At 42.6% G+C, this 24388-nt stretch overlaps 2 protein-coding genes across 2 annotated transcripts; one reads left to right on the top strand and one right to left on the bottom strand.

The window, feature by feature from the left end:
• The first annotated feature begins 4005 nt into the window (after positions 1-4005).
• Positions 4006-14335, top strand: gyg1a (glycogenin 1a). The gene is made up of 7 exons (XM_030392058.1): positions 4006-4160; positions 7202-7337; positions 7441-7615; positions 7838-8000; positions 9017-9143; positions 9850-10087; positions 12002-14335. Exons 1-7 carry the CDS (start codon positions 4019-4021, stop codon positions 12167-12169), a joined length of 1149 nt encoding a protein of 382 aa, XP_030247918.1. The 5' UTR covers positions 4006-4018; the 3' UTR covers positions 12170-14335.
• A 663-nt stretch (positions 14336-14998) lies between these two features.
• Positions 14999-23972, bottom strand: hltf (helicase-like transcription factor). Its single transcript, XM_030392047.1, has 25 exons — positions 23818-23972; positions 22920-23122; positions 22662-22828; positions 22378-22523; positions 22139-22230; positions 21800-21871; positions 21227-21418; positions 20898-20972; positions 20675-20732; positions 20491-20554; positions 20106-20173; positions 19726-19773; positions 19510-19620; positions 19320-19411; positions 19066-19215; positions 18829-18961; positions 18575-18710; positions 17908-18087; positions 17660-17775; positions 17379-17560; positions 17030-17152; positions 16462-16574; positions 16192-16372; positions 15686-15766; positions 14999-15498 (listed from the first exon to the last, which is right to left on the bottom strand). Exons 2-25 carry the CDS (start codon positions 23115-23117, stop codon positions 15355-15357), a joined length of 2922 nt encoding a protein of 973 aa, XP_030247907.1. The 5' UTR covers positions 23118-23122; positions 23818-23972; the 3' UTR covers positions 14999-15354.
• Positions 23973-24388: the final 416 nt, after the last annotated feature.

Raw genomic sequence — 24388 nt, 5'->3', positions numbered from 1 at the left:
GAAATGGGGGAAACAGCCCAAAATCCACAAAACTACTGCTTGTTTTTTTATACTTAGTTTTTTGCATGGATAATGCAAACCAGATGTAACGTGTTGGTAAGTGAGCTTTTTTGGTGCTAGTTGACAGACTTGTTACAGACTGTTACCATGGGACTGACTGTCTGGCTGTTTCCTTTTATTATATTAGAGTGGAAAAAGACAACTTTTCCCTGTTTGTTTTCCTCAGAGTAAGCCCCACCAAAAAACACAGAACAAAACACGAGTCAATTCATTAATTTAGTCCATAATGGAGACATGAAAGCAGAGAGTGTTGCCAGGCTGCTGGAGTGCCTGGTGGCAGAAAGACATTTGTAGTGAAAGTGAGGTGTGGGGAACCAATCTAAACACACATGGTGTCATTGGTTTTGAACGCTGAGTCAACATTCAAAACCATCACTGTGACATCATTCTGACATCACTAAGACATCATTCTGAGATCACTATGTAATCATTCTAAGATCACTAAAAAATCATTCTGTGATCACTATGACATCATTCTGAGATCACTATGACATCGTTCTGAGATCTCTATGGCTGTGTCCGAAATCACTCACTACTCCCTATATAGTGCACTACATAGTGACGACGCCATTTTGTCGTGCTGTCCGAATGTCTAGTGGGAAATATTATACCCAATATAGTGCACTCAAAGTATCCCACAATGCATCGCGAAAAGTTGTGTACAACTGATGGTCACTTACCAAACAATATTTACCATCATGCATTGCACTGCGGACGAACGCATGAAGGTTTCAATTCATTTTTCACGTGCACGACAGTAGTGACGTCATTAACCAGAAAAGTGTCTGAAAGTGCTTTTTTATTTCTGCTGATGAGCTCACTATATAGTCCACTATGTTGGACTCCCTATATAGTGACTAGGGAGCAGGTAATGAGTGGGTGACTTCAGACACAGCCTATGTAATCATTCTGAGATCACTATGACATCATTCTGAGATCACTATGACATCACAATGACATCACTACAACATATCCTGAGAGCACTATGACATCACTCGTGAATCACTATGACATCACTATGAAATCATACAAGCATCATTCTGACATCATTCTACTATGACATTGTGCTGACATCACTATGACATCATTCTGACATAACTTTGATATTATTCTGACATCATTCTGAGATCACTATGACAAAACTAAGAACAAAAAAAAAAAAAAAAAAAAAAAAACAACAAATATAATTTATAAAATCGGTCCAAATTGTCAAAAATTTTTATTTATTATAAATAATATTCTCATGAAGAATTACTCATTGATAAACAGTTTTTTTTAAATACAAGATGGGAAGAACTAGAGCTTGTCCTATAAGCTTTTAAGATGCAGCTCAGGGCATCGACAGACATTCAAGCAGTTGATTTTGAAGACATTTTTAAATTAATGATAAACAACAGTAACTGAAACTTCACTGTGTCTGTCCTCTTGTTGCAGTTTGTGGGAAAATAGTATTGAGGATTAAATTAGTGTTTCTAGTGTCATGACGCGCACATTTTCTTATTCCTGTGGAACATGTTTAAAACATGAGGCCTGTGTTTGTCTGCACCGTTTGCCTCACAGCCACACAATGCCTTGTAACCTGAGGCACCGAGCCAACTGCATCACTTAGATTAAACTGCGACACTTCACAGAAACAGTGACACTTTAGCCCAGTGTCCAACACACAGACAGGTTTAAAACCGCTGCAGATTTTTATTTTTTTTTAATTGTCTTTGTGCATTATTTAGTCCTGAATCAGCGTCATCTGATCCTTGAACATCCAGGCAACATTTGGCCGTAGAACGAAGTTTGTCCACTTGAAATTGTGTAGTAAAGTCTTTAAGAATAATATACTACAATGTAAGGAAACAAGAGGAGTAAGTAGCTTACATTCAGTTGCAGGCAGGCTGAAGGGCTTACAGTCCGGAGCAGGGCCAATCCAAAGTAGTAAATCAGCTTGTTGCAGACTCAGAATTGGTATTGGGGCCTTTTCTTCCTTATTCTCCTTCTCAAGCCCCTCTTTTTCACTCTCTCTCTCCTAACCTTTTTCTTTTCTTCACGTCTCCCCTGTCAGCTTCTCCCTTCACCTCTGAAAAGACACAAACAGTCCCATAAGACTAAGCAGAATTTCTCTCTCCCGTCATTTTCATACCTGTTCACAACAGAAGTGAGACAGAACTACATTTTGAGCCAGCACACCTCCATCACGTCTATCCTCCTCACCTGAGACACCTGATCAGCCCAGTTTCACTCTGTGACTCTGAGGTGCTCTCCGGTTACCCCCCTCCTCCTTCATCGCCGCTCTCAGGTAAGCGCACCACTTCCAGCCTTTGATGCAGCCGGGTGCGGGACCCTGAGCCAGGATCAGTTGCTGCTGGTGTAAAAGTTGTGCCGGTCGGCCAAAGACTTTCTCATAAGCCCCCTGCATTATTCACTGGCATCCTGGAGCACATGCGCAGGGAGGTGGAAACAAAAACTGTTTGAATGCTTTGGGTCGTGCTACTGTGTTGACTATTAAAGAGGCTGAATAGTATGAATTTATATACAGAGTTTGAGCCTAAAAATATTTTTTGCATAGAATAATGTGCTTCCTACTTAACAGGTATATGAAATCCTCCCTTTCTGTAAAAAAAAAAAGCAAATGTACCTTTATCATCTAAAAGAGGGAATGTTTTTGGTTAGAGGTGCACACAAGAGTGAAAGCACAAACAGGGCAGAATTAGTCATTAACATACTGTTCAAACGCACTGCTATTCCAGTTAACGATTGCATGGATGGATAAGGGTGTTAAATGCTGTGACAGCAGCAGAAAGGAAGGACTGTGTCTGTCATCTTTTCCTCTGTGACTCATCTCAAACTGCTGATGAAGAGAATGAGTTTGCACCGAGCGTCACCAAAGAAGAGCTGCACCACAACTACACCAACTGCACCACACATTTTGTTTTTTATAATTTCTTCTAAATACTGGATGTGGCGATAGGTGTGCGTGAGATGAATGCATGTCAAAGTTTGACGCTTCATCCGGCTGTAATGCAAAGTCACCACCACACAGGGGCGGTGCTGACTCAGACTGATGGGGTAACAGGATCTTCCTGTTTTCTCGGAAAAGTGAAACGCACCAAAGGTCGTCCTGCTGCTGGGCTGCTGCAGACGACATAGTTTCCATAAACATCCCAAACTTAATCAAACAGGACACTCGTTTTAATTAATTATATAACAGGAAGTAAAATTAAACATAAAGTAAAAGGGAGTTTTGTGGCTTCCTGTTTTTCATTTTTCTCAGGGACATACATAACTTTACTCTTAATCAAGGAGAATCTTGAAGGACTGTTGCCTTGTGTACACAACACAGATCTATTAGAATAAAATAATCAATATATTGACGGTGATAGCCAACAGTTTCGAGGCATTTGTACTTTACTTAACTGTTTCAATGTGGTGCTATTCACGCTAAACCACAACATTTAATCTGACATTTCTGGTCCTATATAGGCCCACTAGTTAGTTTTTTAAATACCAAGGTAGATTTAGATCATTAATGAAGAAGATAATAAACAAATACAAGGTTATTTTATAGATTAAACTAACCAGCAGCATGTCAGCCGCTGCAGCATGACAGTGATGCTCACACATGAACGCTCAGAAGAACAGAATGGTACTTCAAATGACAGTTTATCTATATTTATATATATATTCAAGTCTATTTTGATGCTACTAATGTGCTAAGTATGCATTTTGCAGACTTTTAAATGCATTACTTTTAATTGCAACAGAGCATCATCACACTGCGGGACCGCTTCTGTCTACCTGTATGGTTTCAATATCATTCCTGCAGAATATAAGCCTGTCAGTGTTGCCTAATGTCCTCTGTTTTCCCATCACACATGATAAAGTGATTGAGATAAACTGAAAACAGAGAGAGAGAGAGAGATAAAGAGAGAGAGAAAGGCTGGGGGGCGTGTCAGCTGTCATTGGTCACATGACCCGGAAAATGTGGGGCTTAATTCCTGTGTTGGACTGCTCCCAGCTGCTGAAGCTCTGCCCTTCGCAGTGCAAACCCTACATCTGCCCCATCACGACCCCCGCGACCCGGCTGAGCTCTCCTCACGGCACCATGGCAGGTAAGGCTCCCCGGCAGCTCCGACGACACTCACAACCGCCGCACTGGTACCGGAACACGGCCACTCCGGACCGGACCGGGGCTGCGCGCACTGCTCTCATCTTCTCGAAACATCGCGATTTTATCCGCAGGCTGCAAGAAAACCGCTGCTGGTAGAGTCACTGCTGCAGCGACGAGGACACATTTATAGTGTTAGTTATTGACTTGAGCGTTTTAGAGGTTCTGGTTCTTAGTGTGATGAGGCGCTGCAGTGGTTTGGACCAGAGTTAAGCTGGCGAGCAACAGGACCAGCACTTCCGGTTTTAATCTTCAAAGTTAAAGCGTTAATTGGTGTGGACAATGAAAAAATATAAGAGATTTGTTTCATTCTTGATGAAGATCCTTCAAATATGCTTATAAGATTTAGAGTAAAGGTAAAGATATTGTAGAAAATATTGCTAGTAAGTCAAACATATGGATAGTTTTTTAGAAAAAGGTCTTAAAGTATCTGATATCAAACGTACATATTTGTCAGAAGTATTGATACAAGTAAAGCATACATATATTTACATGTATGTATAGTATAAACAGAAAGTTACAGGTGAACTGATTATTTGTTCTGAAATGAAGGATTTTGATTAACATTTTGTACTTTAGAAATAAAAACAAAACAATAATACCCAGCTACTTTGGCTGTAGTAACTAAAGTTATCAAATAAATGTAGTGAGTAAAATGTACAATATTGTCCTCCATAACTTGGTGGAAAAGAAATGTAAAGTAGCAGAAAATGGAAATACTCAAGTAAAGTACGACTGGTAAACTTGTAAATCTGTCGATAGTTAAGTAAATGTACTTGGATATTCGGTCAGTTTTTGGCTGAACACATCATTGCAGCATATGAGCATTTATTTAGTGAGCAAAATCTGGATCCAGCTTTAATGTAGAGGTCTGAGTCGGATGTGCAGCCTCAGTGAACTCAGAGTTGAAGTGTGGATTGTGACACTGCACATCCTGGTGTCACAAAGTGGGCGAGTTGAAATTACCAACATGGACGATTTCTTCAAGCAGCATACGCTGCGTAAACTGAAGAAGTGTAACAATCTTATATTTAGATTTTTATTTAAAATGAAGCTGGTATTTTATTTTATTTTTTTAGTATAAAAAGTTATCTGGTACTTTCAAAATAAAATTTTTGGCGTCACCCTGGTGTTTTGTGCCCACCTACTGCAAAAAAAAAAGCACAACCTCTGTACTGCAGAAATTGAAGTTGTTCCAAATACCCGAGTCTTACGTCTTTCCCTAAAACTTTCCTGCATAAGTCATGTGTGCTTTTATTTTTTAAAGACCATCCTGTTCACTTCCGGGGTTAATGTAGGGTCTTTGATTACCTTGACTGGATGTTCTCAGTGCGTACGTGCGCCACAGTATGCGGCCCTTTTTTAATACTATATAAGGCTATATAGTGTTACACTTTCTATTTTCTATTATTATTAATGTAGCCCCTGAAATGACTACAAAATTACTGTATTGCAAAGAGTTTAGTTATTACAAATACACTGTTATTTTATGGAATTACATGTTTATATGATGCAAACATGTAATTCCATAAAATAACAGTGTATTTGTTCTTCATAAACACTTTACAAGCATCTCTTTACATTTTATCTGCACACAACCATACATTTGACATTGGAATTTGAATAAATGCAGATTTTATCGGATTATTACATCATTATCTTGTACAATCCCTGCACCATTATCACCATTCACATATATTTCATCAGAATCTGTTCATTCATAAATATCTCTTGTCATATTTTGAGGCATGTCAGACCCTGATGTGTGGTGTTTGTGGGTCACACTGACTGTGGGAACACAACACATGCTTCCGGTGTGGCCTTGTACTCCAGACACGCCTCACACTCTTGCGTTAGTCACTTCATAGTTCCTTGAAAGAGAAACTCAGCGACCGTACAACACCGCCTCTCCGGTCAGGTTTCCCAGAAGCCCCTCGCACATTCACACACGTTCAGCTTGATGAATACTATCTGCTGGCTCCGGGCCTGCTTTTTATACTGTGGCAGCAGCAACACAGTGTGCCCCCTGCTGTCGCTAATATATGCATGGAGGGACTCGTCAGAGTTCACACAATGGGCCCGCAGATGAAGTGGAGGCAGTGGGTCGTACAGTGAGGACAGGAGGAGGGAAGGTGGATGAATGTGGGTTGATTTAATGTAGTTTGCTGTCAAATTAAGAGACAGATGGGTTAAGTTTATGATGTAAAGTAAACAAAACGTTGCTTTCTCAGGGTTCATATTTTTAGGATGTTTGCTCACTTTGATAGAAAAAAAAGCTGGAGAGTATCTTTTGAGGTAATTTTTACATAACTGGTGCTGATTTGTCTATCTTCGTCACCAGCCTGGTTAATGGGTCATCCATTACTTCAGCACTTCAGCATACAGGATACATGCTGGACAACAGAAGCGGCGTCAGCGGGAGTCGGGGAAGCAGTTCGGCCCACTTTTTAACATGATCCAACTCGCTGTCGGTCAGCACGTCAATAACCCTGGTGCTTGTGAGCAAAATGAACAGTGATGCTCGGTTGTGACCCAACAACACAAAGTTTGCCTGTGTTGTGTCCCACTGTCCTTAAAGGGCCAAGAGGCTGGAAAAAAGTGCACTGTGTAATTTGTTATAATGCTCGCAAGCAGTTTAATTTGACATTTAACAGTTCAGTTGTATGAAATTACTGTAACATCCACTTTTATAACCACTTTATAGTTCATCGGACTGGCTTTGTAGGGGTATGACTTGCTAAAAACATGGGAACCACTGATTTATTAGTTAAAATAATCGTCAAATTGTTCTGCAAACATTTCCTGTTTTTTCTTATCAAGACAATGTAAAAGAAATGTTTTATTTTGAGAGCCAAGTGTTGTACTAGGTGTTGTGCGGAAAGACAGAAGAGACATGAGTGACACAGAAATGATAACATCCTGGTCAGGTGGCTGATCACAGTGTGTGTGTGTGTGTGTGTGTGTTTGTGTGCTTCCTCCAAACAGACGAGGCTTTTGTGACACTGGCGACCAACGACAGCTACGCCAAGGGAGCGATGGTTCTCGGGCAGTCGTTACGAAACCATAACACAACCAGGAAACTGGTCGCTCTGGTTGGGCCTCACGTTGCAGAACAGTGCAGGTAATAACACAAAGCCCATTGAGGCTTTGGATGACGAAAAAAAAAAGTCAAATGATATCTGACACGCCCACTGACATCATAAATCGCACTGTCTGTGTCGCAGAGATGCTCTACGCTCCATTTTTGACGAGGTGCGCATGGTGGACGTTATGGACTCGGGCGATTCGGCTCACCTGTCCCTCATGAAGCGTCCTGATCTGGGAGTGACGTTCACCAAACTGCACTGCTGGACTCTCACACACTACAGCAAGTGTGTGTTCATGGATGCGGACACGCTGGTGAGAAACAGACCTGACGACAGCAGAAAGCATCCTTAACTTTTAGTCAGATATGCTATTAAAGCTACCTTACACAGAACATTAAGTTGAAACACCTGAATTGCTTTTTCTTTTCATCTTTGCATTAGACTTTTTTTTTTTTTTCAAGAATCACTATTGTGGAAACAGGGAAGATGAAACTAGATGTGTCCGAGTAAGTAACATTTCTTTCGATGTATTCAGGTTCTCTCAAATATAGATGAACTCTTTGAGAGGGAGGAACTATCCGCAGCGCCAGATCCAGGTTGGCCGGACTGTTTCAACTCAGGTGTGTTCGTCTTCAGACCGTCCAACGAGACGCACGAGAAGCTGCTCCAGTTCTGCAGTGAAAACGGCAGCTTTGACGGTGAGAAAGTGATCCGAAGAGACGAGGGGAAGTGACAGGGAGGCAGATGCCGGTATCTGCTGTCTGGCTGTTATTCAGAAAAATGACGAGGAAGCTGGGATCTTGGCTGATAGCGGGTTCTTCCGGTAGCTTGTCTACACCAGATAACGCGTTCGACCACGACCACAGATCCCTGGAGGGAGTTTGAGAGGAGTGCAGATTTGGTTTACCCGCCAGATTCAGTTTAGAAGCAGGAAAAACTCCAAACCACAAGGAATTTGCTCCTAAATCACTTCTCATAGCCGAGGAGCAGCCATCCAGACTGAGGACTGAAGCTTTATGTTACCTATCAAGGCAGACACGCCAAAAGAAATACACCTGCACAAGCCTTAACGTCAAAGCAGACAGCAAAGGAAGTAAAGTTGGCAATGCAGACTTGGTTTCCTCTGTGAGGCTGCCCTGGCTAAATGCTAACATTAGCTCATTCAGTATGTCCTCGTCTTAACCCTGACCTGGCCTAACCTCGTCCTCGCGCCACCAGCTCACCCCTGACCTTTGCCTGCGTCAACAGTGCCACATACATCTGTCACGTGGTTGCGTCCGCACGCTGTAATTCACCGTGTGCAGCATCCTCGCCCGGCGATGTCAACGCGTCTCAGTTTTCTATTTATACTCGTGAGAAAGGACACGGTTCCGTGGGAATGTACGGTATGTGTGTGGCGTTGACCAGTCAGGTATGTGCTGCAGTGTGTCAGCCCGGATTTCAGAGCCACAGCAGAGAGGCCAGATGAGGCAAATGTTATGAGGATAATAAAAAAAAGGCCATGAAAACAGTTTAATTTCATTCATTATCTTGTTTTTGTGTCTTTGAATCCCCTCTCATGGCTCACAGCAAGAACACAGAATGGTTTTCACATGACTGTTAATATCTTGAATGAGGGGTTCTCTTTGTATTTATGTAATGTAATACCAAACCAGAGCTCCCCAAGCCACTTCTCACTATGTCATGTTTAAAAATATTGCATGTGTGTCTGCAGGTGGAGATCAGGGGGTCCTCAACAGCTTCTTTAACACCTGGGCGACGGCGGATATCTCCAAACACCTTCCCTTCATCTACAACCTCAGCAGTATCGCCATTTACTCCTACCTGCCAGCTTTCAAACAGTCAGTGCACACACACACACACACACACACACGCGCAAACACACATTCGCGATCAGTGCATCCAGGGTTTCTTCATGAGTTCGTGTGCAGCCGCCTCATTGCCCCGATTCTGTAGCTGAGACTTCAGGGTGTTTTCATGTGTGAGGAGGCATAAAACGTATCCAAGGTCAGTTCAAAGGTTTGTGTATTTCTGTGTGTGCGTTCGGGTGTTGGATTACAAGAGACCGTCGGAACAACACACATCCTGCCTCAAGAAAAGACGAGCGATTGCAGCTGCACTTGTATACTTTCTGTTTGATTGCAGAGAGTGCAAGAGGGGGGGATGCAGGAAGATAACCGTGATATTTAGTGATATCGTGTTAATGATACACACCAAACTTCCGGTACTTGGCAAAACAGTTCTCCAGAATTCAGCTGTGTGGTTCAAGTAACAAGTTACATCTTAGTGTCATTATGTGGAAACTGCATTCGTACCATGTTCCCCAGTCAGTTAGGTTTGCTGTAAGTCGCTTTGGAGTTACTATTGAGTGAAGCTTTTTTTACAAATAAGTTTTTAAGGACACAAGAGTCAGTTTGGGGTTCGGTATCTTTACATGCAGACCAGGGGAATCGAACCAGCGACCTTCCGAAAACAACCTCTACCCCCTGAGCCACAGCTGCTCTTTCCCGCCCTTCTACCACCTGACGCTCTCTTTGCCTCCTGCAGGTACGGCCGTGACGCCAAAGTAGTGCACTTCCTGGGCAAGGTGAAGCCGTGGAGTCACTCCTACGACGCTCAGAGCGGCGAGGTCAGAGGTCACTCGCTGTCCCCGGACCAGTGCCAGCTGCACCCCGATTACCTGCTCATGTGGTGGCAGCTGTACGCCAAGTCCGTGCTGCCCCTGCTGCAGCGGGCCTACGGGGACACTCCCTTCAGCAGCGGCTGCGTGGAGGCGAACGAGGACGTAAGTCAGCGTGTCGTGCATGAGTTGAGACACAGATGTGGACGGCTGTGACTGTACGTTCGGCGAGTTGCATCACCATCGTGCCCCGGCTGTGTCGAAACCACTGATTACAGGGTTATCTCTCTCTCTCTCTGAGGTGTATTTAAGATATTTAAATCCATCCCGCAGTGCAATTACCAAGTGGTGAAACAAAGCCTTTTTTTTACTCCCTCTTAAGCTCCAGATAAAAAAGGTGGCTAGTTTTTCAAGTTGTCACAGTAACAAGAAAAAGTCAATTGGTTCCACATTCCTTGGCACCAGTCCGTTGCCCGAAGTTGTCTGGGTTTCTGCTGGTTATTCCAGTCCTCTCAGTCGTGTCGGGACTGCATGAGCAGCTTTCCGTTGTCAGTGATGCATGAGGAGGGGGGGGCGAGGCCAGACCTCAAACAAACACTTCACTAAGTAGCAGGAAGTTTCCAAGCGGCCTGTTGCGACAGTACAGCGGTGAAATAATCAAAAAAGTCTGCCAAAACCTGAAGCTTTGCCCAATTGCCTCAAGTTGTGCCATATCGTGTCACTCTGACAAGTTTATACAGGCAAACGCCCCGGCCTCAGCGGAGGAAAGTCTAGCACTCGCTTTGGCTTAAGTTTAAAGTGAATCTTGAAGTCCGGGTGACTTTTGTTCAACAGCAAGACTGTCAATTACTGGATAATGGCATAATAAATTAATATAACTTCTCAAAAGTCAGTTAGTTTTACATTTAGTTTGAAGACGTCATTACTAAGCGACCTGACCAATACCAAAAACAGGGAACTTACTACGTTATCTAACATCTATCTGAAGTTTTCTATCATTAGCGACTGTAAGCTACTGGTCGAATCAAACCAAGTTGGAATGTAGCAGGAAAAACACCCAAAATGTATTAAAGTGGGTATTAAAGCTGTATGTTTCATTAAGCAGCTGCGCCGACGGATTCTTTATGTTTTTCGGGTTGTCTGTCGTCCGTCCCTCCCATTCTTCTGAGCACGATATCTCAGGAATGCCTTGAGGGAATTTCTTCAATTTTAAGGATTTACTGATTTAGATTTGGTGGTCAAAGGTCACTGCGACCTCATGAAGCGGTCTCATTTTATATCCAGAGGGTCAAAGGTCGGCTTCACTCTGACGTCACAATGTCTCTGAAAAAAAAAATGTTCCGGCCGTTATTCAACGCCACAGTTCAGGGACGGCAACTTGTGAGCAGAAGGTTTTTGTTCCTTCGTCTTTCAAAGCTTACATTACACTCAACGTATTTAGATGCTTGTTGCTTTACTTGAATGTTTGATCGTCACTGTGCGAACAGATCTTTGTACAGACAGCTTGACGACTGTTGTTCACATCTGCTAAAGGCAGGAACGATTGACTACACTCACCCAAAATCTCACCAAAAGACGTACGGTATGTGCAGCTACATGATTATGTGACATCACGGTGGTACAGTTGTGCAACTTAGATGAGTGCGATGTGGAAACTTAAAGTCTCCGGTGCACATGTAATAAGAACTGACTTGCTGGAGCTGCATGAGACATCTTATATCCGGTTAAACTTTGCACTTTTGTGGAAAGAAAAACGTCTCAGAAATGGATTATCACTCAAACCAGAGTATCTGTATGTCTAAAAATCAGTATCTCAGGCAGAGATAGGGACTTATTGAGTGTACACCTACTATAGGAAGCCAAACCTCATGTTAGAAACCCTTATCTGCCGCAAGTGTGTTGCAAAATCTCTTAGTCGTACTTTGACTCCTCTGACGAAACACCTGCTCGGGCTGATTGTGTCTTGAGGGTAAAACAATGTTCAGCCGAGCAAGGCTGAACCTGGAGAAACCAGTCCTTATAAAGTATCCTCCTGTGCCGTGTAATGATTCATTCATTCTCTCCCTGTCTGTCACACAGAGTAAGCTTGAAGAGGACGTGAAGGGGCAGCCGACACATTTCGCCCCGCCTCCTCAGAAGTTTTCATCAGAGGAGAGGAAGCAGCGCTGGGAAGCGGGCCAGATCGACTACTTGGGCGACGACTCCTTCGCCAACATCGAGCGAAAGCTTGACTCCTTCCTAAAGTAGCGGGCGAGGGAGCGTGATGGACAGAGAGAGCACCAGCGGAAGCTGTGTGTGGGTGGGGATTTAACCACTGCTCAGCCAATCACGGGGGGCTCGATTAGCCCCTGTGCAGCGTTCAGCCTCACTCTCTGCAACCTGTCAGTGTGTATTTGAATGACAGAGAGTCTAACACTGTTCCCACACACTCTAATCATTCATTTTTCTTCAATATTTTGGGAAAGTACAGTCATTTGCTTTCTTGCTGAGAGTTAGGAAAAGAGGATTGATACAGTTCGATCATATTTATAGTCTTTACCAGGGCAAACATTTTATTATTCCGGAGAACAGTAGACATTTGTGACAAACACTGTTACATGCCTCTGCAGCAGTGATAGCAGTGGCCGGCGCCTGGAGGTGTAATGTTTTCGAGTTGTCCGTCCATCAATACGTCCGTCCATACGCTTGTCCGTGCGATTTCTGTGAACGCGCTATATAAGAACGCCTTGAGGTCATTTCTTCAAATTTGGCACAAATGTCTACTTGGACTCAAGGATAGACTGATTGAAATGTGGAGGTCAAAGGTCACTGTGACCTCCCAATTTGTATGATAATTATCACAAAACTGTACGGATGTCTAATAGGATAAAAGGATGTCCAAAAGTTCAAAGGTAATAAAGGTAATATTAGCTAGGAGCAGCTGTTAACTGGCTAGCTTGTGGCTGCTTCTGCCACATAGAATCATGATATCGCAGCAGCCCTGATTCGGAAAGAGCCGACGCCTTTTTAGTGCCAGGCTGTAGCTTCACCATGTGGACATGTGAGGTGTGATCTTCTCATCTGACTCACTGGAAGAAAGCAAAACGTTACTTTCCAAAAATGCCAGACTATTCCTTAAACGCACAGTATGTAATTTCTGCCGCTTTTGGGGGGGTCTCTCAGTCACAACAATAACAAAAGAAGTAGTTTGATGACAGGACGTGGCTTCGTTGGATCATAGCGAGATAGTTAGCCGACTTCCTTCCTCACTGTCCGACGTATCATCTAGTGTTTCCAGTGTTTCCCTTGAAGACGGAAAAAAGTACAGAGGGCGACATGCGACTGAATGAAACACATCGTCACCTTGAAAACAATTTCGGATATCTCTGGGTGTTTGGAATCACGTGGGATAATGTTCAGTCCACAACTCAGTCAAATAGTTGTTTCATTCACTATATCTCGTCATTTTAATGTGGAAATGTTACATATTATGCCTTTTAAGTGTTCTTTTTGCATCCGATGGAGATGGATTTGGTCTTCCTAACCCGTGGAAACTTTCGACGGCAAACACAAACTAAGGAAAAGGCCCGTGGGCAGAGGGGAAATCAATAGATTTAAAAGTTGTGTCCTGCAATAAACCACTTTCGAGCAGATATGCAGTAACTGGCTCACTTCCAGCTTACAGTCCCACGTTCCGGCCCGCTTTAACCAGACAGTATTCACCTCACCTGAGTACATAGATAAACATCCCCCTATCTGTGCCTCTGTGACACTCATCACCAGCTCCCTGTGACTTCAGCTTTGTAATGTCTGGTATTTTGTTGTGTCGTATTTACATGGCACAGAGTTCAAACATGGGTCCGAAAAGTCAGACCACATCCTTAAGCGATGTCGAAATCAGTTTGTAAGTAATCGTGTGCACCCCGGACATTCTATCTGTACGCGTGTCCCGCATGTTGCGTCCCCGCCAGACCCCATGTCAGTATATCTTTGTGCCATGATCAGTTTCATCACTTCCTGTCTGTAGTGTTACCAGCTGCCTTATTGCCGTTTACTGTTTACAACAACCTCACTTACTGTAACTGCTGCTAGTAGCACAGCAAAATTTGCTCGGTCCTCGGCTTCCTTGTTACTAATACCTCCTCTGCTTCACTCCAGCTGTGTGCCCTTAAACTAAACCGTAATCTTTAGCTCCCAGCAGTAAAGTAATAATAGCGCTCCTCACTCCATTCAGCACACTCCTACAAGAGGCTGACAAAGTTGAGAGTTTCTTAATCTTGTCAGTCTGCTAAATCCTGAATATGCATAAGTGCGGAGGTGGAATATAATTGTAGTGACAACGGGTAATTCAGGTCCGCCCTGTTACCCAGCTGTTAACTGTTCATCCCTGTTAAAGTGCTAATAAAGAACAGGTGAAAAAACACCTTTTATCCACCCCTTCTGTCATGAGTTCAATTTTCTTTACACTCCTATTGTATACACCCAAGGTGACCTTTATAAAATGTGTTTTTTTGGTCCTTCATTTAAATGATTATTATAATTGACTAATAAATCATTCCATGTGCAGAGCCAGACCTTCTGGAGGAAAACACACGGTTGTATCTGATTCTGCCGAAATCCAACACAGTTAACCGACAGGAGAGCTCAGAGATGACCTTTTAACTATTATTGTTGGTTTATCTTCACTGAAGTTTATCAACCTGACTGCAGCAGCGATCTGGGGAGGTGACCTCCATTGTCAGGTGTTTGTGTACTATAATGTTGACTGTCTCATGGAGCAAGAGGGGAAGGGACTTTACCTGAATGACAGTACGGAGAGGAGAAGTTGACCTGAATCCAAAGAGATGCACAACCTTGGTGCATGCCGTTGCTCACCAGCGTACAGCTGATGTTGAGTTAAGTAATCTGGCTGTTTGGGGTAAATAAACACTTGTACAAGTATCGTTAAAGTGTGTAAAGTTTGGTCTCCTTCGCCCACTTCTCTATCCTGGAAGTAGCAGAAGGCGACCAAATGAATCCATTTGAGTAAACTTGGGGATTTCTCTGGTTTTGAACATTGTTGGAAACATATGGGATAAAGCACACAACACACCAAAGTGTATAACAAAGGTCTAGTCGTTTTCTGACATCTTTATGCAGAATTCGACAAATGTAAATCAAGACAAACCGGCCCACCACAACTAAACAAAATCAAAAGGTTGTCTAGTGGTGCATCCTGTGAATGAGTTATTATCAAAATGTTAATAAAACAGGTAGAATTAAAATAGAACAATAATTCTAAACTATTAAAGAAAAATATTACCTTCAAAATATGAACCAAACATTAATAATGTGTGCAAAAACTCTCAGACATGAACTGAGAAAACAAAAGAGAACAGTCAACTGTTGTAATGGTTCAAGGTTTGTCTTGTTGCAGTGTTGACATATTCAAGTTCAGGCCCATTGTCAGACATCTACAGCTCCATCAGAGCCTTGATGTCATCGATGCGAGATGTTTTCCTGTCAGAGTTCGTGGAGCCAAAAGCCTTCTCCACCAGGTCCTGCTTCCCCCTCTGGATCTCCACCATCTTCTCCTCTACCGAGTCTTTCACAATGAACTGTAGCAACAGACACACACATGAAGATACAAGGAACATCTAGTGAGTGATGTATCTCAGGTATCACATTCAGTGTAAAATGGACAGTATGGAACTTACTAAGGAAAACTGAATGTCTTGCCACAGACACAAAATGCACTTAGCTTAACAACACTACGAACACAAACGGTGTTCTAGTTTTTCTGACCTTGGTCACGACGACTTTCCTCTTCTGTCCCAAACGGTGGCAGCGGTCAATACACTGCTCCTCAGTAGCAGGATTCCATGCCTTAAACACACAGTTCATTACAAGTTACACTTTGTTATTCAGCATCTCTTTCTGTGTGATCTCATTTTTTTATGATCAAGATTATGTAGATAATGGCCTTAACATCACGAGGGTGATCTTTGTTTAATGGCTGTCCACACAAGAAAGATTGATATGATGATAACGTTAATGATAACGTGTGTGTATTCAAACGGATGAAAAATACATTTCTGGAAAGTAGCGCCAGGTATACACTGAGCGTTCCAGCTTTGTTGGCTGCTTACAAACTGTATATTAATGAGCTCTTACTGCTGTGTGTTACACAGAAAAACAAAAACTCCCAGAAGCGTATGATTGTAGGAAATTCTTAAAAGATGAGAGGTGTTAGAGGAAGTGTATAAATAACATTTGTCTGTGTCTGGTTTCTGGCCTGAACTAGTACTTACAGGGTCCATGAGGAAAACATGTGAGGCGGCCGTCAAGTTAAGCCCCACCCCACCGGCTTTGAGTGACAGAAGCATGATGGCAGGACTGTCTGCTGCAGTGCTCTGAAACTCCTGGATGACCCGAGTCCTCTTCTTTTGGCTCATGGTGCCATCCAAACGCACAAAAGTGAAACCATGCTCTCTGGTGAAGAGGAGGACAATTACTATGCTGCTGTCAGATCTCTAGACCTCCAAAAAATCCTGAACCTCGACTCTGAACGCAGGTATTACCTCAGTGGATTCTCCAGAATGGTGAGGAAGCGTGTAAACTGAGAGACGACCAAACATTTGATGCTGCTATCTTCACATCGCAGCCTGAGCAGGTTTCCCATCAGTGCCTGCACCTGCAGGGACAAAAAACAAACATGGAACAACAGGGCTATCAGGCGGCAGCACACGATGTCTATTTTCCACTGCTGGAAAAAAGATATAAAAGAGATAAAAGATTCTGAGACAAGAATTAGGGAGTCAAAAAAATACCAGTGTAAGAAGAGCTACTAAATGGGTAACAAGTTATGACTCTTAAAGTAATTCCAATGTGTCTTGCTACAAGTTGTGCCTCAACTGGTCCAGATAAGAATGGAATTATGGCATTCGAGGCAATTTTGTATGTGCATATTGTATTTTTCATTGAGCACTTGTGCATTAAAGATATTAACGTAAGAGAGGACGATGAAGTCCACATCACACACATTTTTCTTTAAAGTTTTAAAATGGTTTGCATCTTTTAGAAGTCTAGTCAGTGTTTTTACTACCATTTTGTCAGTTCTGCAGCCTCAGCACAGTGTACGCAGTGTACCTTTGAGCTTGTCCTCCACTTCTCAGAGTTTGGAGTGTTTTCTTCCTCCACTTCCTCCTGTGGAAACTCCACCAGCTCACTGGTCTTAATCTCACTTCGACAGAGAGGACAGCGTGCTGTGTCCTACGCACAGAAACACAAAAGGAAATGATGGATCTCTTAATCATCAGCAGCCTGAGGGAAACTGAGGTAAAGATTTAGATTTACACCTGAGGCATTTCTAGGAAATGGGCCTACACCAATGATTAAAACAACAATTTAGGTCATAATCAATATCAGTACTTTATGTTGTAATTTATTTTGCTTTTGTTGCCAAATGAGGATTATCCACTTCGAGCAACACATGTACCTGCTCGGTGCTGATAACCTGGGCAATGCAGGGCCGGCAGTAAACATGGGCGCAGTGTGTGATGACAGGCAGCTGTACTGAGTCCAGACACACAGAGCACTCCTCATCAGAGCCGCTGGCCAACACCAACCGCAGCTTCTCAATCAGACGCTCCCGCAGTTCTGCAGGTGTAGCGCCAGCACCTATTAGACAAAAGATGAATACACTCAAACAGGAAAATGATGCCAGATTAAAAAAACCTCACTAAAACATGTATAGAGGATCCAGAAGCTATACTATACCCAGTTCTGAGAGTGTTTTTGCCAGCAGGTCTGGGTGGCAGCAGTGCTGTCGAAGCCTCATCAGGATGGCCAACACATCAGCGTAATTCCTCAAGACCGTCCCTTCAGCCACGTATCTATACACACACAAAAAGTTAAGAAAACTATGTCAAAATGGCCTCTTCAACTAACTACTTTTGTACCTGATAATCATTTCTGTCCTGTCGTCAATTCATTCAATGCATGTGTTCGTACACTATGACACATACCTGCGGATGGTGTTTCTTCCCTCATTGCGTGCCAGCTCGTACTCTTCTCTCTCTGTCCGGCTCAGCTCGACCTGCTCCACACAGACTGTCTTCTCAGGCAGGAACACCAGGGGGCGCCCATTCACCTCGCTGGTCTTGGTCCGCCGCAGGGTGATGCATTTCACCAGGGTCTGAAGGTTCCTGCGCACAGCATCAATTGTAATATGACAAATACTTGCACGTTGACCACAATTACCAAATTTCATCCAACACTCAAACAGGATGAGTGTTTATTAGCATTTCCAGATACCCTTTAAAACAACAAACTATAGTCTAAATCATAGGAACACTTTTCAATGTCTTCAGTAGTAATGTTACAACTTAGATGCCTGATACATTATTCAAAAGTATGTAGCTACAACGTGAAGTGTTAAGATAGACTATTCTACCATCTGAAAGGAAAAAAAGTGCAGGCAGCACAGTCAGCACATTGGAAATCCCCTTCCTTTCCGGTTGCTCTCAAGTAGCCTCCAAAATGCCTATCAAGGGGCCAAGACCGTGGAAGTTACAGAAAGCATCCTGGAGGTTGTGGTTATGCTGATGTTATGCATCACCACACAATAAAACATCAACAACCTCTAACATTATCTGGGGTACTTGAGTGCATGAGATATCTGTGGGCACTCACTGCACGCCGGCCCTGTCGCCCAGAGTAACAGGTCTCTGGATCACTCTGTTCCACCACTCTCTCACATCGAAGGGCTTTAGACGCAGGAAGGCCAGTAGCATCCACAGGTCCTTCACACTGTTCTGAATTGGCGTACCTGGAGGGATGGACAGTCTCACAATGAGTGTTCATGGTGGACTATTATCATTGAGCCCAAGAATGTTTGTGTATTTATATGTTGGACTATCTATGTGTGTCTTAAAGTTTAGTTATACCTGACAAAATCCAGCGGCGCTGAGCTTTTAAGTCGAGCACAGCCTTACTAGTCTGTGCATTGGGATTTCTTATAATGTGTCCTTCATCCAGTACAATTCTCAGCCAATCGATCCCATGGAGCGGACTCTTACTCTGAAAGGGAAATGAATTAAACATACAGTTCATTAAATGACTTTGTTGAGCAGCACATCCTGCACCACATTAGCTTCGTCTCCCATGTGAACACATCGGCTCACCTTGCAGCTGAAGTCTGCACTGAGAACGTTGTAGGTGGTGATCACGACATCTTGAGAGGACAGAAACTTTTTGCTCCTGTTGCGAGCCGAGCCGTAATACAGATACACATTTAGCTTCACGTCAGGGTGCACGTGCTGCTCAAACTGGTCCTGCGCACACATACAAAAGGAGAGAGGAGAAAAGCATGACACGCTGAATTCAGGAGCTTTCACTTTATCGAATGTGTGTTTTGCTGTGTTCGTTGTATTCCTACCAGCCAGTTGCTGAGCACAGACAGTGGGGCGATGATGAGAGTCGTTCTTGCTGATAAGTCTTCTGCACTTTCAATGATAGAGGATTCCGCACCTGCACATTCATAAAAGGACATTAACATCTCTAGTACCACAACATTATAAATGAATACAGTCAGTGAAAACAGCAGGTATAAATATACTCAAACTCACCGATTGTGGGAGTGGCCTTCTTGGCCGTTTTCTTCTTCTTTACGCCTGTATCTGTCGCGGAGCCACCCAGTGCTGCAGCAAAGTCCAGATCCTCCAGAAATACTGAGGCCTCTTCACATGAAGAATAATTATTCAAACAAAGTGTAAAAAAAATCAAATGTCTTCAAGATGCACCTATTACAGTGGACAAATACAAGAAAATTACTGGACTTGCACCTTTATTGGGCTTTCGCTTGATGGCTTTCGTCTTTCCTTTGCTCGTACCTGTAAGCGGAGATGTCAGGTAAAATGTAAACCACAAACTCTGTGGAACAAGACAAAAGATGCTAATAGCAGGAACGGGTATGTAAAAGTTAGAAGGTGAGATGACACATCTGATGTCCCATTTATACCGTTCTCTATTCTACCTTTTTAAGTAGAAAATACTTCTTTGAAAATGCCTCCTGTGGACTGGTGTTTTCAGTAAGTATGTCTCTAACAAAATTTGTACATCTGGTGCTTGTTCATGGGTGTGTATTGCAGCACCAATATTACTGTTGTGTTCAAGTCAGATAAACAAACTAGATAAAAACATGGAGATGAGAATCGATTCTTACTTTTGTCTGGCTTGTCCATAATTTCCATGACGTCTGACGAATCACCAGAGATCCCCTCCACCTGAGGACTGACCCACACAAGACAATGTCAGCCCATGTAAGAAGACACTTGACTGACTCTAGTGAAGAAATTAAGTCAACACAAAATACAAGAAGCGATGAAGACAGCTAGTTAATAATAACACTCAATGGACTCAATCGTTGTTACATTTTACAGATCAGGTGTGCACCTGTATAGAAAGACTGATGGGAAAATGAATGAAAATAAGTTTAGATGTGATATTTTTACCTTTACGCATGATCACATTTTGCAATTAAAACAAAAACCCCAGCAATTACAATATAATCTGAGCATGACAAATGTAATCAATCAAATCAAACTTACAGGTCTGAGTGCAGAGAACCAGATGCTGCTGTATCACTCGCTCCTGCTCCTGCACTCGTGCTTCCTGAAGCAAAGATGCAACATCACACACACAGGCACAAAGAGAGATAAAGGAAGACTGAGGCATGAGGTGGGAAAAACGAAAAAAATAAACAGCAGTTCATTCATTGAAAGTTGCGAGTACCTTCAACTTTGGAGGCCATGTGTGGTTTAGTTTTGGTCTTCATGGGCGAGGACTGCTCCTGCACACACGTAAACAAACACTTTACAATGGTTGAATACAAGTCACTCAGACATGGTTTGTGCAGATAATTCAAGCACTTTTAGGTAGCTTAACCAAAGATTTCTAGACTCAAGCCCAATCATCACATCTAAAACTGAAAAAAATAACAAACAGCTACACTTACACATTTCTCCACAGGGAGAGGTTTTCCTTGGTGAAAGTTGGTGAGGATCAGAGCAATGGTTGTTAGTGTTTTTCCCTGAAAAACACGAACAGGGGCTTTAGTGTCGAATTAGGTCGGCTTACATCGCAGCAGTGTGAATATGGTTATTGTGGTAAATGTCTTCATCTTTTCTTTGTTTTAATTGGAGATTATCTGACCAAATCACATCACGGGCTAGTGTATAAATCAACTTGTAATTCATCAATCAACCTCTTTTCAACTGTAATGATATTACAACACATAAAGGTTAGACGTAACACATTTAGAAAGTGGGTGTGTGTGTTACTCACAAGTCCCATATCATCTGCCAGTATCCCCCCACGAACTCTCTCTGGTATTTCTTTGGCAGAGAAACACGTGAGGCTGTTATAGTACAGCTCGCCTCTCTTCTCCCAGAAGGGTGGCAGCCCAGACTTGTTTTCTCGAGCACACATCCAGGACAGCGCCTGCTTCTGGTGAGGCAGGAGAGGAGTACCAACGGCCTGCAGAGAAAAAGGACATTAAAGCTGCACTTTGATAGAAATGTACAACAACTACTACTTTGTCAGACTAAAAGTAAAGGTGAGAAGCATTTCTCCAAAAACTGAGCAAGAGAAGGGAGGAACATGCGTAGTTTGTTTCAATTATGTCACAGACATTTAGTCGATGCTTTTATCAACATTCACCATCAGTGTGCCCAATTTAGGATTAAGCTTTAGCAGCATTACAAAGGACCAGCAGCAAAGACTGGAGGGGCGACATTCAGTGGACATAACAAATAATCTGGGGTTAAAAACAGTAAGAATCATCATGCAATCATCAGTTAATGACACAAATGTTGACTACAAACAGATACACAAAATGTATATGGTTCAAATACAAACCTTGGCTGCTTCTTTCTCTCCATCTTTACTCTCCATTAAGCCTTCGAAAAGGTTGTCGAATGAATTTCTCAGCTGAAAAGAGAGGACGATGTGTAAATCTATAGTCATCCTACATAATTTCAGCATTAAAAACAATGAATTCTTCATGCACTAAAAAGTCAAACAAAAAGAGGCTCTTGAAAGCCAATAACATGTTTTTATTTATACATTTAGCTGACTGAAAATATTTAAACTTCGGCTGGCAGTGCCGTATCCCAATTTTACTATCCACTAAAGTCACATCCAGTTTACTGTCTACCATTTGCCTGAATCCATCTAAGTGAATCATAAGTATATTACCTCTTGTGCAGTCAGTGGGATTGTCAGCCCTTTTTTCGATAGCAATGCAAGGGCTCCTTGATTCATACTATTATAGGGTTTCTGATTTGCACCTGAAACCAAACACATACACACAAATAAACAGTGACTGTGACTGAAAACTGGCTGTTTTTTATGCAACAATGTGGGCTACACTGATATATATGAGAGCTTTTACATCAGGAGGAAAGTGAGATTGCGACGGTTGAGCCCGTCTGTACCTGTTGCACCTCCGCTTCCACTTGTGTTCAGTTTAAATCCTCGACGTGCCATGAATTCATTCACAGTCGCTTTGTGCTCTTCTTTGCCCCAGAATGACAACATCACTGGCATAGTGAACGAGTTGTTTGTCCCAGAGGGCACCACCCTGAAAAATATCCAAACAAAATCACACACGGTTTTCTTCACACTGTAATCAGGATGGACTTGAGCTTAGATATCATCTCAAAACCACTGTACGAGAAAAATATGAAAAAAAATGACGAGTCGAGAACAATCTACTCACCCCTCTACTTTAGCCAAATTGTTATCCATGACGTAGGCCATAGCCGCTGCCAGCTCCCGCTTGATGTGACCTACTTGGTTGCCATAAATGTTGGCGACCATCACTGCATTCCTGTCATGTTGATTCTGGGGCTGTCGCACTAAACCGACCATTTCCCCTCGATTTACCTATCCAGAGTCAAACACAGATGTGTTAAAGCTTTTGTCAACCTGCACTAGTGGGTAAATACATCTTTATAGGTGACTGATCGATCCTCACCACCCCTGTGTAATATCTAAGGCCGACCACAGTGCCTCTTAAGTGGCCAAAGAGCACGCTGCCATCAGCTTCCGGCTCTGGAGATACTGCAGCTCTGAGAAGCTGCAAGAGAGTCTCCGTAGTGTTCTCATGGGGGTCTGTGAAGAGGTCCACCTCACCGGCCCTGTCCGAACCAAACCTCCACCTGCCGGAAAACATGGCACCTGGAGCGCACACAGACACACGTCCACAAACAGGCAGGCAGAAGGTCATAGATACAGTTCTGAGGTGTGTTGAAGTAAACATGTATGTAACACTATGATCCCAACCTCTCACTGAAGTTGCAGAAACAAGTGATGTGGCTGAGACAGAGACACCATTCACCCTATTACAAGATACTGTACCATCAACATGATTTTTGAGCTGCTACTTTAAGGTCAGAAAGTTACATAATGATGCTTTAAGCATCAGCTGACGACACAAGCCATGAACACCTAACCTCTGGCTGGCTGGTTGGTCTGTTGGAAAAGTTGAAGCTGGTGCATACTTCTTCACATTACACACATAACATGAGGTTTGCATGCAGAAAATAGCATAAGTGTATACCTACACTGGAGCAAAACGTTGTTGAACAGCAAAGCAAGCTGGCCAAATGCCATACATGTGTTTCCGTACAGGCTTATGAGCTATTTAGTTACAGCTGTGGCACATAACCGCTCAAATAAGGTCGGTTAACGTTAGCTAGTTAATATTAGTTAACGTTACTAAATCAACATTTACGGTACTTGGAAGCTAGCTAACCTAACGCTTGGGTTGATAGGGTTCGAGGCTGTTAGCTTCTCGTGGGATATCTTAACTATAAATGTACACATAAACAATTACAGAGTGTTTTATTTATCTCTTATAAACAATCTCTTACCTCCTTCTCCTCGGTGACTGTCGACTTTTCAAATAGGACTGTAATTTTTGTGCCACAGATCCGTTTCTGTAGCTAATGTTTTTAAATCTCGAAACGTCAAGTGACGGTTACTGTTCAACTTCCGGTGGTAGCCTTCAAAATAAAAATGAATACTTCATGTCAACTAGTGCCCTAGTAAAAGTCTGAAAGTATCAGACATTAAAGTAAAAGTAAATGATGCATGTAATGTATGCATCTGTATTGTATATGTAATGTCATAGTAATTTCATGGCTTACTATTTGGTTTGGTTTTAGAGGAATATTGTATTTTTAAAATACTTTTATATAAATAAAATCTGACCAAATGGAAATAGCTGCTATAACCTCACAGTGACCGATTGACTGGGATGCTGGAACTGGTTAAAATGACTTTAAATATTGCAGCTGATGAATATCTGTGGGTTTTGAATAATAAGCCATCTGATTATGTCAGCCTTTTTTCAGGGGGGAAAATGATCCATTGGTTAATTGAGAAAAAAAATCAATAATGCATAATCATTTGTTGAAGCCTCTTGTATATGATTATCATAAG

The sequence above is a fragment of the Sparus aurata genome, chromosome 16, assembly GCF_900880675.1.
Source record: "Sparus aurata chromosome 16, fSpaAur1.1, whole genome shotgun sequence".
Taxonomy (NCBI): domain Eukaryota; kingdom Metazoa; phylum Chordata; class Actinopteri; order Spariformes; family Sparidae; genus Sparus; species Sparus aurata.
Note: the sequence above shows the minus strand (reverse complement) of the source record. Positions and strands in the feature narration are given on the sequence as shown.